At 37.7% G+C, this 17708-nt stretch overlaps 1 protein-coding gene across 1 annotated transcript in view; it reads left to right on the top strand.

The window, feature by feature from the left end:
• The window catches only part of LOC126964129 (syncytin-1-like), a 50690-nt gene extending 36593 nt beyond the window's left edge, over positions 1 to 14097 (top strand). The window contains 3 exon segments of the mRNA XM_050806943.1: positions 13043 to 13587; positions 13590 to 13637; positions 13640 to 14097. Coding sequence (XP_050662900.1) covers positions 13043 to 13587; positions 13590 to 13637; positions 13640 to 14097 — 1051 coding nt within the window.
• The last annotated feature ends 3611 nt before the right edge of the window (positions 14098 to 17708 follow it).

The raw sequence follows: 17708 nt of genomic DNA, 5'->3' as shown, positions 1-17708 counted from the left end.
AGGCAGAGATAATTGTTGTTTGTTTGCAAGGAACAAGTTTTCATCTTGCAGCCTTAATACAAAAGCAAGAGAAAGAAATGTAATAGCTCGGAGGTAGCAGCAGCTTGGCTTTGTTTGGATTCGGGGTCTCTGATACGACATATTGGATGTGTCAATGGAATGTGATTTATTTTGCTTCATAACATTTGGGAACAGATATTTGGTATTTCATCCAAGGAAAGCAATTTGCAGAAACCTTTTAGAAGGTGGCTGGAGCATCAGTAATCGGTGCCATTTCTTTAGGCCAACATTTCCTTAAAGCTGCACAATCTTTCATTTTAATCATCCCTCTCAGCAGGCTCCTTTTAGGGCTCTGGAGCAGGGCACCCACCCCTCAGAAATGAGGTTCTATTTTTAAAGTCCACCAGCCAACAAACCCCCTATTAATCGTGTGAAATCTGCTCAGATGGCTGCTCTTCCAGGTTCTCCACCTCCTCCCCCCTACTCTCTCTCTGCACAGCCTCCCCTGGAAGATATTTTTAGCTCTTAGCAGCTACATCCTTGAGAATTTCTAGGCCTGTGCTACACTTTGTGCTCAAGCAAACATTTCAGAGATTCCAGTTTTTATTCCTAATATTTTTGAAAAGATTAAGAATGCCACTCCTTAATACAATTCAGTATTAATCAATCTGAACTTCAAAGTCTTCATCTATCTCAGAATCCCTCTTTCTTACAAAGAGATAAATACCTTATTTATTCAAAGTTACTTAGTCTTTTCCTCATAAGGATCAAGTGTGACTTTGATCCATGGTTCAAGACAATCTCTCTCCAAGGCAGCCTTGGAATTATTTTGGGGGTGGGAAAATCTGGGCTCTCCCTCTGCACACATTTTGTCTAAGGGTTCAATTTTGAATCAGGAAATACAGATGTCTCGTTAAGAGCACTGTACTAAAACATACCAGTTCTAGTTTAAGAACCCATTATGGTATCCTGGGAAGGAAAAATCATCAAAATATTTTCAAAGCACCTATAGGAATTCCAATAAATAACATACATAAAGAATTTGGCTTTGCAAATATGATCAGCAGTATTTAATCACCCATTTTTCACAGCCAAAATCATATTGTTTAGCATGTTATTGGTGGTTTTGATTTGTGGGTTGCAGTCTTTTTAAATGCTTATGAATAGGTAATAGAAGTATACAGGAAAATACAAATTCCAGGAAAAGAGCAAACAGTGAAAAGGATCTCCCTCCCACATCTGCTTCCTAATTTCTCAAAATACACGTGTATGTGTGTGTGTCTCTATACATATAGAATATTATATTATACATATATGACACACATTTATACGTACAGATATTTTATATATGCACATATTTAAAGTGATTCTTGGTTGCTATGCCACAAATGTTTTGCACATTGCTTTTTTTAATTTTATTTTTTCATTAAACATTGTATCTTGGAGCATATTTCATATCAAACCATAAAGATCTGTCTCTTTTTTGATATCATGTTTCGTTGTTCAGAGGAATGAGAATTTATTTAGCAAATCCTGATAATTGGCTTCTAATTAGGAAGGGATACTGAGAGGGAATGAGGAGCTCTTGTTCTGTGCAGAATATTGGGCTAATTAACTCTGGTTACTTAGTGGCTATTTTGTGAGTTTCTAAGAATCCTAATTTTGATTCAACAGTAGCCTCTTCCTTTTCCCTTGCTCTTTCTACTCCCTTTTCTCTCAAAACCTGCAGCAAACCCAGGTGATTCCTGCCTAGTGATATTGGTAAACACACACACACACACACACACACACACACACACACACACACACCCCAAAAACTAAAAACACAGTTTGAATGCCTTTCAAAGGTGAGTTCTCCATAAATAAATAAGTTTCCAAATGAAATGTCACGATGGTGTGGCTAAGGTGTGCTTGTTCCCCTTGTGTATGTTTTCCAGAGCCTGTTTTCAACTGGTACAAAAATCTCCCATTTGTTCTTCTTGTTCAGAGCCTGTGGTTTATTTTCTCTTGTCTGGACACTGTTCCATGAACCCCAGGAGAGATGCATCATCACAGAAGCCTTGGCATTTGTCAAACAATGAGCAGCGTGAGGTGATGGAGCCAGGCACCCAGCAGGGACCCAGTAGAGGCTGCGTGGGCTGGCTGGCAGGTGGCCCTGATGACTTTGGGAGTGGGGAATCTGCATTGACTGCCTGTTCATCACCTGTCTGAGGATGAAGTGGGAGGACTCTTCAGTGAAAAAGCACGGCTAACTCCAAAGTCACATTTTCCAAAGCAGCCTTGCCATTCACCTACATTTACCTGCTTTGGCTTCTAGAAAAAAACAGGGCTTCATCTTTGATCCTATGTTCCTCAATGCATTGTAGTTTTCGAGTCTTATCTGAACTGATGTCTAGACTGACACATTTTAGGGAAGAGCATCCCCAACATGCTGACAGATGGCTGGCACACCTGTTTACCTGAGTCTTGGTTCAAAAAACAATACAGCATTTTGCTTGTTCAAGATTTCCATGTAAAAATTTACACGTTTTCTAGAGAATATGCAGAAAATGAAAACTCCCGTAAATTTAGAGTGGCATCATTTGAAAATAATGTATTCATATTGATTGATTAAACTATATAGACTATGGAGTGTTATTTTCTTTAATACTTTATTTTTTCTTCTTTTTAGAGACAGGGTCTTGCTATGTTGCCGAGGCTAGTCTCGAACTCCGGAGTTCAAGCAATCCTCCCACCTCGGCCTCCCAGAGTGTTGGGATTACAGGCCATGAGCCGCTGCGCTCAGCCTTTTTTCATATTTTTAAAATGACAGCTGTTTTAGGTTAAGTTCGTAGAATTCGAAATGTGGATTTTTGTAGAGATGTGCTGAGAGAGGCTTTTCAGGAGGACCCTGTGTGGGAGTGAAGGAAGCAGGATGGGGCAGGGGAGGAAGACGGGAAAGGACATAGGCTCATACGGAATCTGGTTTCAGCCTGATCCCACTAAAAAGTTCTGGAACTTAAAGTGTACTGCATAGTTGATCCCCCTGAGATCAGGGCCTGGTCTTTACTATCCTTTTAGTGATTGGTCATCACTGGACCCTGGGGAGAGAGGAAAACTTCAAGGTTTTTCCAGGGGCGGGGCTCTTTAGAGAACAAGTCTCCTGAGAAGAGGGTATTTTCAAACTCTTAGCAGCCAACACCCAAAGCAACTAGGAGATGGCTGCACCAGCCTCGTCTGTGAAATCTGGGAGGGACCCTCAGCATCACTTCAACCCACAACCTAAAGCTAAGTAATTTACATTATGACCTACACATCCAGGGCTACATTTTAAAGAAAGTATTCCCAAATAACGTTTATTGGTCCACTTGTTGTTCAATTTGAATGATTTATATGCTATTCTAGTGTATCCAGATTCACACATACAAAACAGTAGTCATGGTCCACTATTAGGTGGTGACCTGCAGTTTCAAAATGTTGATTTATGTTTAAATACTGCTTAAAAGCTAATCATGTTTAAGTGATTTAATTAGATTTTTTAATCCTACTGGATTTTCAGTGTTGCATAACTGGAGTGACCATATAATGTTGCATAACTGGAGTGACCATATAATCAATCGTCCAAACTGGGATGCTTTTATTTACAATGATGCCAGGGCAAGAGGCATTCACCAGAGCTGTCCTGGGAAAACCAGGATGCAGAGGCATGCGACAGCAAGCCACTAGAGGGATTTGTCAGTAAACCTCTATGGAGCAGTTATTGTGCACATTGAGATGGTGGAAGATGTGACACAAATGAAAAGTCTCTGTCATTGGGGAAACAGGTATGAGTCAAATGCAATCACATAAACAGGAAAACAGCAACTGTGATACGTGCTACAAAGGAGATGTGTGTTTTCAAGAGAGAGATTTCACAAAAGTAGAGAAAGCTTCCCAGAGCAAGCAATACTTGAGCCCCAATGAGAGCCAAAGGATCTAACCAGATAAAAGGCATAGGAAGGGCCATTTAGTCTGAAGCAGGGGGAGCATGAGAGAATGAAAGGTGTGCTCTTTCATTTATTTCATCTACATTTAAAAAATTAATATCAATGTTCTAGAAGCTGGAGTACCTCAGGGAACATTACAGAGTGATGAGTTTCCTTTCCTCACAGAGCTTATATTCTGCATTGTGTACGTAGAGGTGGTCAACAGGTAGTAAAACAGAAAATAAATAGCATAATGTTACATAGTGACAATTGTCACAAAGAAAATAAATTGGGTCATATTTGTGGAAGAAACTATCATTTCCCTGTTATGTAGTCTTAGCACCCTTGTTAAAGTTCATTTGACCATATACATAAGAGTTTATTTCTATGCTCGTTATTCTGTTTTGTTGGTCTCCACGTATTTAGACCAGTGCTATAGTGTTTTGATTACTGTAGCTTTGTAATACATTTTGAAGTCAGAGAGTATAAGGCCTCCAGCTTCATTTTTCTTTTTCAGATTGCTTTGGCTATGCAAGGCAAGTTTTGAGATCCCATATATATTCCAGGATGGATTTTTTTCCTATTTATGCAAAAATCATGGAATTTTGATGGAGATTTAGATAAGATTTGCATTGAATCTGTAGGTAGTATGAACTTTTAATAATATTAAGTTGCTTTGGGACGTATGCATATTTTAATTCTAATAAGCCTTTTACTCCATGAACATGGGATGTGTTTCCATTTATTTGTATCTTTAATTTCTTTTAGTAATGTTTTGTAGTTTTCTGTGTACAAGTCTGTAGCCTTTTCAGTTAATTTTGGTCCTAAATGTTTTATTCCTTTTGCTGTTATTGTTAATGAAATTGTTACCTTAATTTCCTTTTTGGATTGTTCATTGTTGATATATAGAAATGCAACTGATTTTTGTATATTGACTTTGTATCCTGCAATTTTGCTACATTTATTAGTTCTAATTGTGTGTGGGTGTGTATAATCCTTAGAGTTTTCTAACTATAAGCTTATGTCATCTGTGAGCAGAGCTAAATTTGCTTCTTCCTTTCCAATTGGGATGCTTTCCATTTCTTTTTCTTACCTAGTTGCTCTGTCTAGAACTTTCAGTATTATGCTGAATAAAAGCTGTGAGAGTGGGCAACCTTGTTTTATTCATCTTGGAGTGAAACATTTTACTGTATCACCATAGAGTATAATGTTAGCTGTGGGATTTTCACATATGGCCTTTATTATGTTGAAGTAACTTTTTTCTTCTCCTAATTTTTTGAGTGTTTTTTCATGAAAGGGCATTGAATTTTGTCAAATACTTTTTTGTACCAATTGAGATAATTGTGTGGGTTTTGACCTTTGTTCTGTTAATGTAGTACATTACATTGATCAATTTTTACATGTTGGAACATCCTTGCATTCCAGGAATAAAAAATTCCACACGATTATGGCGTGTGGTCCTTTTAATGTGTTGTCAAGTTTGGTTTGCTAGTATTTTATTGAAGATTTTTGCATCAATATTCATTAGGAACATTGGTCTGTTGTTTTCTTTTCTTGTAGCACTTTTCATTTTGGTATCAAGGTTATGCTATTCTTATGAGTTTGAAAGTGTTCCCTTCTCTCTGACATTTTTGAAGAGTTTGGGAAGGATTAACATTAATTCTTTAAATATTTGGTAGAATTCTCCAGTGAAGATATCTGGTCCTGGGCCTTTCTTTGTTGGGAGGTTTTTGGTTAGTGTTTCGATTTCTTTACAAGCTATAGGTCTGTTCAGATATTTTATTCTTCATGAGTTAGTCTTGGTATTGGGAAGGATTAACATTAATTCTTTAAATATTTGGTAGAATTCTCCAGTGAAGATATCTGGTCCTGGGCCTTTCTTTGTTGGGAGGTTTTTGGTTAGTGTTTCGATTTCTTTACAAGTTATTGGTCTGTTCAGATATTTTATTCTTCATGAGTAGGTCTTGGTATGTTGTATGTGTCTATGCATGTATCAATTTCTTCTAGCTCATCCAATTTATTGGTATATAATTGTTGATAGTAATCTCTTATGATCTTTTTTATTTCTGTGGCATCAGTTATATCTCTTCCCATTTATGATTTTTGTTATTTAATCTTTACTTTTTTTCTTAGTCTGAGAATTTGTCAATTTTGTTCATCTTTAATTAAAAACAACTATTAGTTTTATTGATTTTTCTCTATTGCTTTTTTATTCTCCTGGTTATTTATTTCTGCTTTAATCTTTATTATTTTCTTCCTTATAATAACTTTGTGTGTAATTTTTTTTTCTGTTTCCAGTCACTTGAAGTATAAAGGTAAGTTGTTGACTTGAAATCTTTCTTATTAATGTAGGTATTTACTGCTGTAAACTTTCCACGGTACTGCTTTTGTTGCATACCATGTTTTTACATGTTGTATTATAATTTTCATTTATCTTAAAGCATTTCTAATTTCCCTTTTTTTTTTTTTTTTTCCAGATAGAGTCTCACTCTGTTGCCCAGGCTGGAGTGCAGTGGCATGATCTCAGCTCACTGCAACCTCCACCTCCTGGGTTCAAGTGATTCTTCTGTCTCGGCCTCCCATGTAGTTGGGATTACAGGCACTAGCCATCATGCCAGGCTAATTTTTGTATTTTTAGTAGAGACAGGGTTTCACCATGTTGGGCAGGCTGCTCTCGAACTCCTGACCTCAAGTGATCCACCCGCTTCGGCCTCTCAAAGTGCTGGGATTACGGGCGTGAGCCACAGTGCCCAATCTCTAATTTCCATTGCGATTTCTTCTTTGACCTGCTTGTTGTTCAAGAGTGTGTTGTTTAATTTTCACATATTTGTAAAATTTTCAGTTTTCCTTTTGCTATTGATTTGTAGTTTTATTTTATTGTGCCCAGAAAAAAAAAAAATACTTGGTATGATTTCTATCTTCTTAAATTTGCTAAGACTCGTTTTGTGGCTTAACATGTGTTCTATCCTGGAGAATGTTCCATGTATGCTTGAGAGGAATGTGTTCTGCTCTCGTTGAGTGAAACATTCCCTGTATGTATGTTAGGTCTAATTGGTCTACAGTGTTCAAGTCTGGCTTCCTATTAATTTTCTGTCTGGTTATTTTATTTATTATTGAAAACTGAGTATTGAAATCAACCATTCTTTTTTACTATTTCTTTCAATTCTGTCAATATTTGCTTCTTTGGATATTTTGTTGTTAGATGTATACATATTTACAATTTTTTCATCTTGCTGGTGAATCTACAGTTTTGTCATTATATGATGTCCTTTTTATTTTTCCTGTGACAAATTTTGACTTTAAATCTATTGGTTTGATATAAGCATGGTCACTTCTGGTCTCTTTTGGTTATCATTTGCATGAAGTATATTTTCTAAACTTTTCACTTTCAGGCTATGTGTGCCCTAACATCTAAAGTGAATCTCTTGTAGAAAACATTTGATCTCATTTTTGTACCCATTCAGCCACTGTATGTTTTTTGATTGGGCAATTTAATCCATTTACATTTAAAGTTAATGATGGAAAAGGACTTACTATTGCCATTTTGTTAATTGTTTTCTTCTGTCTTGTATTTATTTTTATTCCTCTCTCTTCCTCTCTTGCTGCCTTCCTTTGTTCTTTTTTGGTGACAATCCTGATTCCACTCTCAGTTTCCTTTGTGTATCTTCTTTTTTCTTTGAGACAGAGATTCGCTTCGCTCTTGTCACCCAGGCTGGAGTGCAGTGGCACGATCTCGGGTTGCTGCAACCTCCACCTCCTGGGTTCAAGCAATTCTCCTGCCTCAGCCTCCTGAGTAGCTGGAATTACAGTCATGTGCCACCACACCTGGCTAATTTTTTGCATTTTTAGTAGAGACAAGGTTTCTCCATGTTGGTCAGGCTGGTCTTGAACTCCTGACCTCAGGTGATCCGCCCGCCTCAGCCTCCCAAAGTGCTGGGATTACATAGGTATTTTCTTTGTGATTTCCATGGGAATTACCTAAAAGTTCTTATAGTTATAACAGTCTATTTTAAAATGATAATTTAACTTCAGTAACATACAAAAACTCTTCATCTTTGCATCTCCGTCTCCTGCTATATGTTACTGCAGACACAAATTACATCTTTTTATGTTTTGTATTCATTAACATAGTTTTATAGTTATTTTGTGCTTTTATCTTTTAAATTCTATACCACCATTAAAAGTGATTTACATACCATCATTACAATACTGTAAGATTTTGTATTTGTTTATAGATTTATCATGACTAGAGAGCTTTATATTTTCATATGCTTTCGTGTTGCTGTCTAGCATCCTTTCAGTTCAACTTGGAGAAATCCCTCTAGCATTTCTTACAGGGCAGATTGGAAGTGATGAACATCCTCAGCTTTTGCTTATTTGGGAAGGTTTTTATTTTGCTCTCATTTTTGAAGGGCAGTTTTGTCTGATAGAGTATTTTTACTGGCATTTTTATTCCTTTTAGTATTTTGCATATATTATGCTTCTCCTTTCTGGGCTCTTAAGTTTCTACTGAGCAATTCACTGACAAGCTTGTGGGAGTTCCCTTGTATGTGACAGTCAACATTCTCTTGTCATTTTCAAGGTTATTTCTTTGTTTTGACTTTTGAGTGCTTTGTTGTATGTATCTTGATGCGAGTCTTTTTGGGTTATCCTATTTGAAGTTCATCAAATTTTCCATATTTGTTTTCCATTTTCTTTTCCTTCATGGTAGGATGTTTTTGGTCATCATTTAAAAAAAAAAATAGCTTTCTACCCATTTCCCTCTCCTCATTCTGGAATTTTCATAATGTGTATGTTGCTCAGCTCTCGTAAGGGTTTGCTGACTCTTCTGCTTCATCAGTCGTACTGTTGAATTTCTGTAGTATTTTTTTCTTTAATTCAGTGAATGTATTCTTCAGAATTACTGTCTGATTCTTCTTTTATAGTTTCTCTTCGTTAATAGTCTTGTTTGGTTCAAGTGTGTGTGTGCGAGTGTGTGTGTGTGCGCGTGTGTGTTTTCTTTTTCGCTATCATTAGTTTTCTGTCTGTGCTTTTTGTAGTGCATTGACCTTTCAAAAGAAAATTACTGGGCTAGGCGCGGTGGCTCATGCTTGTAATCCCAGCACTTTGGGAGGCCTAGGCAGGTGGATTGCCTGAGGCCAGCAATTCGAGGCCAGTCTGGCCAACATGGTGAAACCCCATCTCTACTAAAAATACAAAAAAATTAGCTGGGTGTGGTGGCACATGCCTGTAATCCTAGCTACTTGGGAGGCTGAGGCAAGGGAATTGCTTGAACCAGGGAGGTAGAGGTTGCAGTGAGCCGAGATCGTGCCACCGTACTCCAGCCCGGGCGACAGAGCAAGACTCCATCTCAAAAAAAAAAAAAAAAAAAAAAAAATTTGAATTCTTTGTCAGATAATTCAAATTAATAAATCTTTGTTTGTTTATAGTCTGTTTTTGGATATCCAGTTTGTTCCTTTGATTGGGCCATGGTTCTCTGTTTGTTTGTACGCCTTATTTTTTGGTGGGAATTTTGCATTTGGAAAAACTGCTTCTTTTCAGTCTCTGTGGACTGGTTTTGTACAGAAGACCTTCCCCACTCTTCTCAGCTAGAGATTCGGGGGACTCTCAGATATTTTGGGAAATGCATCTTGTCTTGATTTATATGTGTAACTTCCAAGAGTGGTTTGCAAGCTTTTTTATTTTATTTTATTTTATTTTTTTATTTCAGAAACTTGTAATCTTTTGTTCCCTCTGGCACTGCAGCAAGCTGTTGAGCTCTCTTTTGAGTTCATCAGCTTCTAGGTAACCAAAGTATACCTGTTCCATCATAGCTTCTAGTCAGGGGAGATAGAAGGTAATTCCTTAGGCAATAAATCTCCCCCCAAAATTAAAACATTGGCTTCATATTTCACTCTTCTCCTCTTTGCTCCTGGAAGAAAAGTTATGAACTGAACATTCTCTCCTAGTTGCCCTGAGTTGTACTGGCTTCTGTCTGCAATACTGAAGGTTTCCTGGTGCTTCAATATGCCACTGAACTCTCTTTTGTTCTCAGCAGCCCCAGGCACAGAAAGTATGCCAGTTCCTACTCAGCACCCTGATTCAGGTGAGGCAGAGAATCCAGTCCCTTAGGCAGTCCCTCTAAAAGCTAGAAAGGTGTACAAATGTTCAGCTCTTGTCCTTCACTCCTGATGGAGAAGTCGTGTGCTTGACTTTTATTCCCCATTGCATCACGCCATGCTAGTTTGGTGGAGAACTATTATGAGTGAAATAAAATTATTTTTACAGCCATTTCAATGCATCTGTTCTTAGATTTGAACATGTCTGGGGTACTGCAACTTTTTATCTGATTTCTGGAATACTTCTAATGACTTCTTGGGCACTAGATTGTTAAGTCGGTGTCTCTATGAGGCAATGAAGTCTGAGGTTTCCCATTCTGTAACTTGGTCTATAGACAACATTTTAACAAGCAAAAAAATAGTGATGTGAGAGAGGAGAGAGACGGAAGATAGCTAGAAGTTATAAAGATATGGGAGAATTGCTTTAAAATGTAGCAGATACTAGGACATATTGCTTGCTGATGAGAATAAATCAATAATTGAGTCAGAGACAGCTGATGCTCTACACTAGCGCAGTGACATGCAAACTTTCGTGTGCATTGGGAACATATGGCAAGCTTCGGAACACACAGATTGCTGAGCTTTACCCCAGAGTTTCTGATCCTGGGGTTCTGGGATAGGGCACTAGACTGGTCGGCCTAACAGCTTTCCAGGTGATGCTGATACGGCTGGTCCAGGGACCACATTCTGGGGGCTCCTGCTTTAAAGAAAGAAGGAAATGAAGTCCTTGAGAAAAAGAAGAAAATGGAGGCAGAGAATATGGGTTTTTCTCTCTTGGTTTTGTTATCTCATTGTTACATTCAGGGACAAGTCACTCAACCAACTTATGTGGTATGTTTGGCTGCATGGTTACAGAAACTGTAGATCTTGGACTAACAGAGAGAATACTCATTTCAAACATTTTCCTCCATTTTCTCTATAATTATCTCTGTTCTCAGATCTCTCTCCATGTCAGATACAGAACAAAAGGTCATATGCGTATTTTACACCAACTAAGTTTACCTTGTGCATGTGAAGATCTCCTTTCTTTGTCCAGAATTCTCACCTCTTTTTCACAACCTTTTCAGATGCCTGTAAGGCTCTAATTTTCTCAGCAGGTAGCAATTTGGAGCAGGTGTAGTGATTTCTCTGACAAGAGTAGTGAGACTTGAAAGGAGCTCTGGGGACATGAACCTCATCAGCTTGTCAATAAAGATTCCAGCATTGGCCACGTTTTAATATTTGCAGCAATTCACACATTGGGGAAACAAGGCCCTTGGTACACTCAGTGAAATGCTAGAAGTTTCAGAAAACATGGCAATAGCCCAGGGGTTTTGACAGAATCTAAATATTGCCTTCTTGAGTCACCATAGGATGATTACGTTAGATACAAAAAAAAATAAAAAATAAAAATAAGCACAGTAAACCTGTGATGTGCAAAGAAAAATGTCAACATTTTCACACTTTAAAACTTATCTCATCAGGGAAAAGGTTTTTTTAGAAGAAAAATCAGCAACTTTTGGTTAAAAAAATAATCTGTCTCTACACAAGCTGCATCTGTTCGGGCGTCTGTCTTCTCCTGTCAGATCTGCTTGAGTTGAAGTTCCCAACGTGTGAAAGTCAGATTCAAGTTCTTTCAGGGTCTGAGAGTATGGAATGTACTAAACACCCAACCACAGTGAACTGAAGTGGAAATTGAAAGGAAATCCATTTTGAAGACTTATTTCCCCTCCTTCTCTCCCTTCCTTTGATGTGAAGAAAAAAGCTCAGCTTCCAGGGTGGTGATAATGGAATTTTTTTTCCAGTTAGATTCTTCATCATATAATCCAACTGTGTCTTAATTCTCTCTACTTTCTTAATACTCCCTGATGTGGCCCAGAGACCTGACTAACTAGATGGGCCCACAATGAGGAAGCCAGCATTGGAAAGAGAAAAAAGCAAAATATTTCACATCAAAATAAAACAAACAACACGACATGGGGCTAAGTGGGAAGTAAAAAATCACAAAGCCGTTTTTTTATAGTACATCTCATTACGTCAGCTACACTCTAGAAAATTAATTTCAACTTTTTAAAAAAGAGACAGGTTATAAATAGCAATTGATTATATACAAAAATTAAATATAATTCTAAAATTTGTACAACTATATAAATTGTAAAATAACTATATTCACGTTATAAAATACATTATAAATTATAGCATGTATATTATATTTTATATGATCACATTATGGATTAATTACATATGAACTGCAAAATATACTTAAGTATGTACAATAATATTAAATACAATAACTAAAAACACTTAAAAACAGCCTCAGAGTGATGCATGTTAAAGCTGAAACCTAAAAAATCTTGAGTTTATTATTTGAGACCTTTTTTTTTTTACCTCTTCTCTGTATCCATTAATCCTCCTGGCATAATGAGTTAGACTTAGTATTTATGAGAAAACAAAATGTGTTTATAACTTAGAAGAGGAAGTTTCAGTCTTTTCCCTAGATGTTGGTATTAACCAAAATTTCTAGGGTTAAAACTACCAGGGAAATTATATCAATTGAAAACAAACAAACAAACTTTAAAACATTTTGAAAATTATAAAGCTGTTTACAGAAGCCTAAAGAGGTGGCAGTCTTACACTCCTGGGGTCATCAGAAAGGAAAGGAAAGGGAAATAGAAGGTAACCGCCAAGCGGATACTGAAGCCAAAAGAGCTGCAAGGCAGGACCCTCCATTAGAAATTATAGAAGGACCCCTAGTATGGGGTAATCCCCTCCGGGAAACCAAGCCCCAGTACTCAGAAGAAGAAATAGAATGGGGAACCTCACGAGGACAGTTTCCTCCCCTCAGGATGGCTAGCCACCGAAGAAGGAAAAATACTTTTGCCTGCAGCTAACCAATGGAAATTACTTAAAACCTTTCACCAAATCTTTCACTTAGTGATTGATAGCACCCATCAGATGGCCAAATTATTATTTACTGGACCAAGCCTTTTCAAAACTATCAAACAGATAGGGCCTGTGAAGTGTGCCAAATAATCCCCTGCATTTCAGGCCATACATTTCAATCCCTGTACCTGAACTATGGAACAACTTCAGCACAGAAATAAACACCACTTCTGTTTTAGTAGGACCTCTTGTTTCCAATCTGGAAACAATCCATACCTCAAATCTCACTTATGTAAAATTTAGCAATACTGTAGATACAACCAACTCCCAATGCATCAGGTGGGTAACTCCTCCCACACAAAGAGTCTGCCTACCCTCAGGAATATTTTTTGTCTGTGGTACCTCAGCCTATTGTTATTTGAATGGCTCTTCAGAATCTACGTGCTTCCTCTCGTTCTTAGGGCCCCCTATGACCATCTACACTGAACAAGATTTATACAATCATGTCGAACCTAAGCCCCGCAACAAAAGAGTACCCATTCTTCCTTTTGTTATCAGAGCAGGGGTACTAGGTGGACTAGGTACTGGCATTGGCGGTATCACAACCTCTACTCAGTTCTACTACAAAGTATCTCAAGAACTAAATGGTGACATGGAACAGGTCGCCGACTCTATAGTCACCTTGCCCTAGCAGCAGTAGTCCTTCAAAATCAAAGAGCTTTAGACTTGCTAACGCTGAAAGAGAGGGAACCTGTTTATTTTTAGGGGAAGAATGCTGTTATTATGTTAATCAATCTGGAATCATCACCGAGAAGGTTAAAGAAATTCGAGATCGAATACAACGTAGAGCAGAGGAGTTTCAAAACACCGGACCCTGGGGCCTCCTCAGCCAATGGATGCCCTGGATTCTCCCCTCCTTAGGACCTCTAGCAGCTATAATAGTGTTATTCCTCTTTGGACCCTGTATCTTTAACCTCCTTGTTAAGTTGGTCTCTTCCAGAATTGAAGCTGTAAAGCTACAAATAGTTTTTCAAATGGAGCCCCAGATGCAGTCCATGACTAAAATCTACTGTGGACCCCTGGACCGGCCTGCTAGCCCATGCTCTGATGTTAATGACATCGAAGGCACCCCTCCTGAGGAAATCTCAGCTGCACAACCACTACTACACACCAATTCAGCAGGAAGCAGTTAGATCAGTCGTCGCCAACATCCCCAATAGCACTTGGGTTTTTCTGTTGAGAGGGGGGACTGAGAGACAGGACTAGCTGGATTCCCTAGACCAAGAATCCCTAAGCCTGGCTAGGAAGATGACTGTGTCCACCTTTAAACATGGGGCTTGCAACTTAGCTCACACCCGACCAATCAGAGAGCTCACTAAAATACTAAGTAGGCAAAAACAGGAGGTAAAGAAATAGCCAATCATCTATCGCCTGAGAGCACAGCGGGAGGGACAATGATCAGGATATAAACCCAGGCATTCAAGTCAGCAATGGCAACCCCCTTTAGGTCCCTCCCTTTGTATAGGAGCTCTCTTTTCACTCTATTAAATCTTGCAACTGCAAAAAAAAAAAAAAAAGAAAATTATAAAGCTGTTAAACTTAGGTATTTATCAGTGTGCACCTACTATGTATATAACTCTCTGCAGGGCACTGCAGTTCAAAGAAATATGATACCTTTACCTGCCCTCTGGGGAGCTTGCAATCTAGTTCACCAGAACATATCCTGCTAGCTGAATCCACGGATGATTAAAGTTAGAGCTGGCCAGTGAAAGATGTGGTCTCTATCAATTGGAAAAAACTGCTTTGCGAAGAATGCAGAATTTGAAAATATGGGAGTGTGGCTTAAATGCACCATGAGAAATAATTAGAAATAAGTAGAAATAGCACTTCAGGTGGGAAAGAGGAAAGGCAAAAATAAATTAGGAACATGTTAAAAGTTAGAAAAATAATTTACAGCTCAAAATATATAATAGATTCTGTTAGAGATCAGAAGCCAACTCCTCCTTTAGAACAAAAGGCTAAACCACCTGCCTAATAGCTAATTTGTGACAGAACTGCGGTAGGCCAACGTCTACTATCAAGTTCATGTTTCAAAAAATCCCCTTATTTTTAAACTCTCAATTCTGCTTGTAATTGCATTTTAGACTAATTTACAACAGGAATGGGAAAAACATTTAATCTCAGAATTTCATTGTGTCTGATTGGCAATAGCAAATGGCTACTTAGATCACTTGTTAGGAAGGATTCTGAGGCAGTATCTGGGCTTAGGCCAAATACATTATTCAACGTATTTCTGAATCCACTCTGTCTTCATTGTTATTCACCAAATTAGAAACTCACCTAGAAGACTAGAAGACTAATAGACTTAAAATATTTCTGTGCCTCTCCAAAATATCACATAATTCTGAGTATAAGGCCTGAAGATATCCGTTTGTATTCTAATTGAACAGAAGGTATGCTAATAGATGTGCAGTGATGCTTACACTTGATTTGGACGTCTTCACTCCATAGAGAGCCAGGTTCCTCTGACTTTCTCATTCACCACGTCGAAGAATAACACTAGAAATATTTGCTTAGTAAATTCCTTAGGATTCCACAGAACAAAATGGAGCTTATCCTCATTGCTTCAGTAGGGAGGGGAATACAAGGAGATGAAATTTATTATCAGCTCAAAAGCAGCAGATACCAAATAAGGCTGAAAATCAATCATTGTGTCTAAGATAAGAGTAATGGTAAAAGAAATACAGTTTACAACTGTGGCATCATGTAAATACTGTGCCTTAACTTGGTTTAAATTAACATTTACTTTATTGCCAGAAAGCGGGAAGCAATATGATTGGGAAACAGGTGCTAGGGAGATAACCACTTCCTGTTTGTTTTTTTTTTCCCTAAATTCTGAGGGAAAAAAGAGATCGATATTGCTAATGCATATTAAACATCACTTGATAGTTTCCAAGCCATAATTATATCTGTGACTTCATTTGATCCTCTGAAAAGGACAGTTATTAATGCCCATATTCTTGTATTATAAATAAGAAAAATGAGGTTGAGGCAGATAAAATTCTCTATTCACAGTCATGCAGCTAGGAATAGGTGGGAGGACTTCTTGAGGCTCTGACCTGTTTATTCATGTTCATTTCTTGCTTATCCATTAAAGTGTGTGTAGCGTGGACTCTGGAGCCTGATCTCAAATCTCCCCGCTGACACCCAGACCTGTGGTCTATGGCAAATGATGCACTCATCCTGTGTTATGATATTCTCATCTGTAAATTGAAGATGATAACAGTGCTGACCACATAAAAATGTGAGGATTCCATTGGTCAGTGGCCTGGCATACAGTAAGTGAAACAATTGAGGTTGTTGTTGTTGTTGTTGGGGTTTTTTTTAGTATTTAGTTCCCTTGTGTTTTGCTTTTCTGCAGATAATTTTTCCTTTACCTAAAAAAATTTCTGATGATCAAGGTAATACATATGTACTACGGAAAATTGGCAAGATGTGGAAAACTCAGAAAAATAAACATTTAAAAATACCCTTAAGACTATAACATACACATAGATTCAAATGTATATGTATATGTAAATGTAAAGTGAGCACATTTGGATGGGCTGTAGACTAGTAATCAGTTGTGAAATGAAAAAAATTTTTCTTTTTTTTTTTTTTTTTTTGAGACAGAGTCTTGTTCTGTCACCCAACCTCTGCCTCCCAGATTTAAGCAATTCTCTGCCTCAGAATCCCGAGTAACTGGGATTACAGGTGCATGCTACCACGCCTGGCTAATTTTTATATTTTTAGTAGAGACAGGGCTTCACCAACGTGGCCAGGCTGGTCTTGAACTCCTAGCCCTGTGATCCACCCGCCTCCACCTCCCAAAGTGCCGGGATTACAGGCATGAGCCACTGCTCCAGCTGAGAAGAAATATTTTCTAACAGAATATATGAGGTATGAACTTAGAGGGTGAGGTTGGAAATGCCACATCTGAGTTGACTCCTCCACAATTCCCTTTTTCTAAATTATCAGCCAGGAGAATTGCCATATTTTATGCATCTGAGGCTACTTTCTAATGGTAATCCAGTAATACTCCTTTACGGTGTACAGCTAACTTAAAATTTAAGCTGATAATTAGGGAAGCCAGAATGGTTTTTTTTCCTTTATCTCCAGAGATTTCAAGGATGATTCTAAAGATTTCAAGAATTCCTCTGATCTTATTAACTTAGTTTTTTTTTTCCTTTATCTCCAGAGATTTCAAGGATAATTCTGAAGATTTCAAGGATTCCTCTGATCTTATTAACTTGTTGTTGTTTTTTTTTTCCTTTATCTCCAGAGATTTCAAGGATAATTCTGAAGATTTCAAGAATTCCTCTGATCTTATTAACTTGGTCATTGTATCTCATGCATACACTCAACTAGACTGAACTTGGAATTTAATTCACTCGTTGTTTAAGAAGTAAAACCTGTTAAATTATGGAGCACTTGTGTCAAAAGTCTTGCCTATTACTTTTTTAATGAGTTTGTGTGTGTTTTGCAGGCCAGTGCTTTATATGATAAAACAGCTATTATTTCTGGGTATCATATATCATGGAACCTAAGACAACATTGTTTGTAAGATTCACCACCATTTTATAGGCCATTAAGAAAATGGTAATGAATAATTTTAAGAGCTCATTCATTTTAAGATGCATCCCAATTTCAGAGATGTTAAAATATAAAAGAGGTATATCTCATAACTGATTAAATAGTGGATGTCTTTTACATATTGTGAAGAAATTCCCTGGGAACAACATTTGAAGCTTATAAAGACCTTCCC

The sequence above is a fragment of the Macaca thibetana genome, chromosome 10 (assembly GCF_024542745.1).
Source record: "Macaca thibetana thibetana isolate TM-01 chromosome 10, ASM2454274v1, whole genome shotgun sequence".
In the NCBI taxonomy this organism is placed as follows: Eukaryota; Metazoa; Chordata; class Mammalia; order Primates; family Cercopithecidae; genus Macaca; species Macaca thibetana.
The sequence above is the reverse complement of the archived record's forward strand: the minus strand, read 5'-3'. Positions and strand labels throughout refer to the sequence as shown.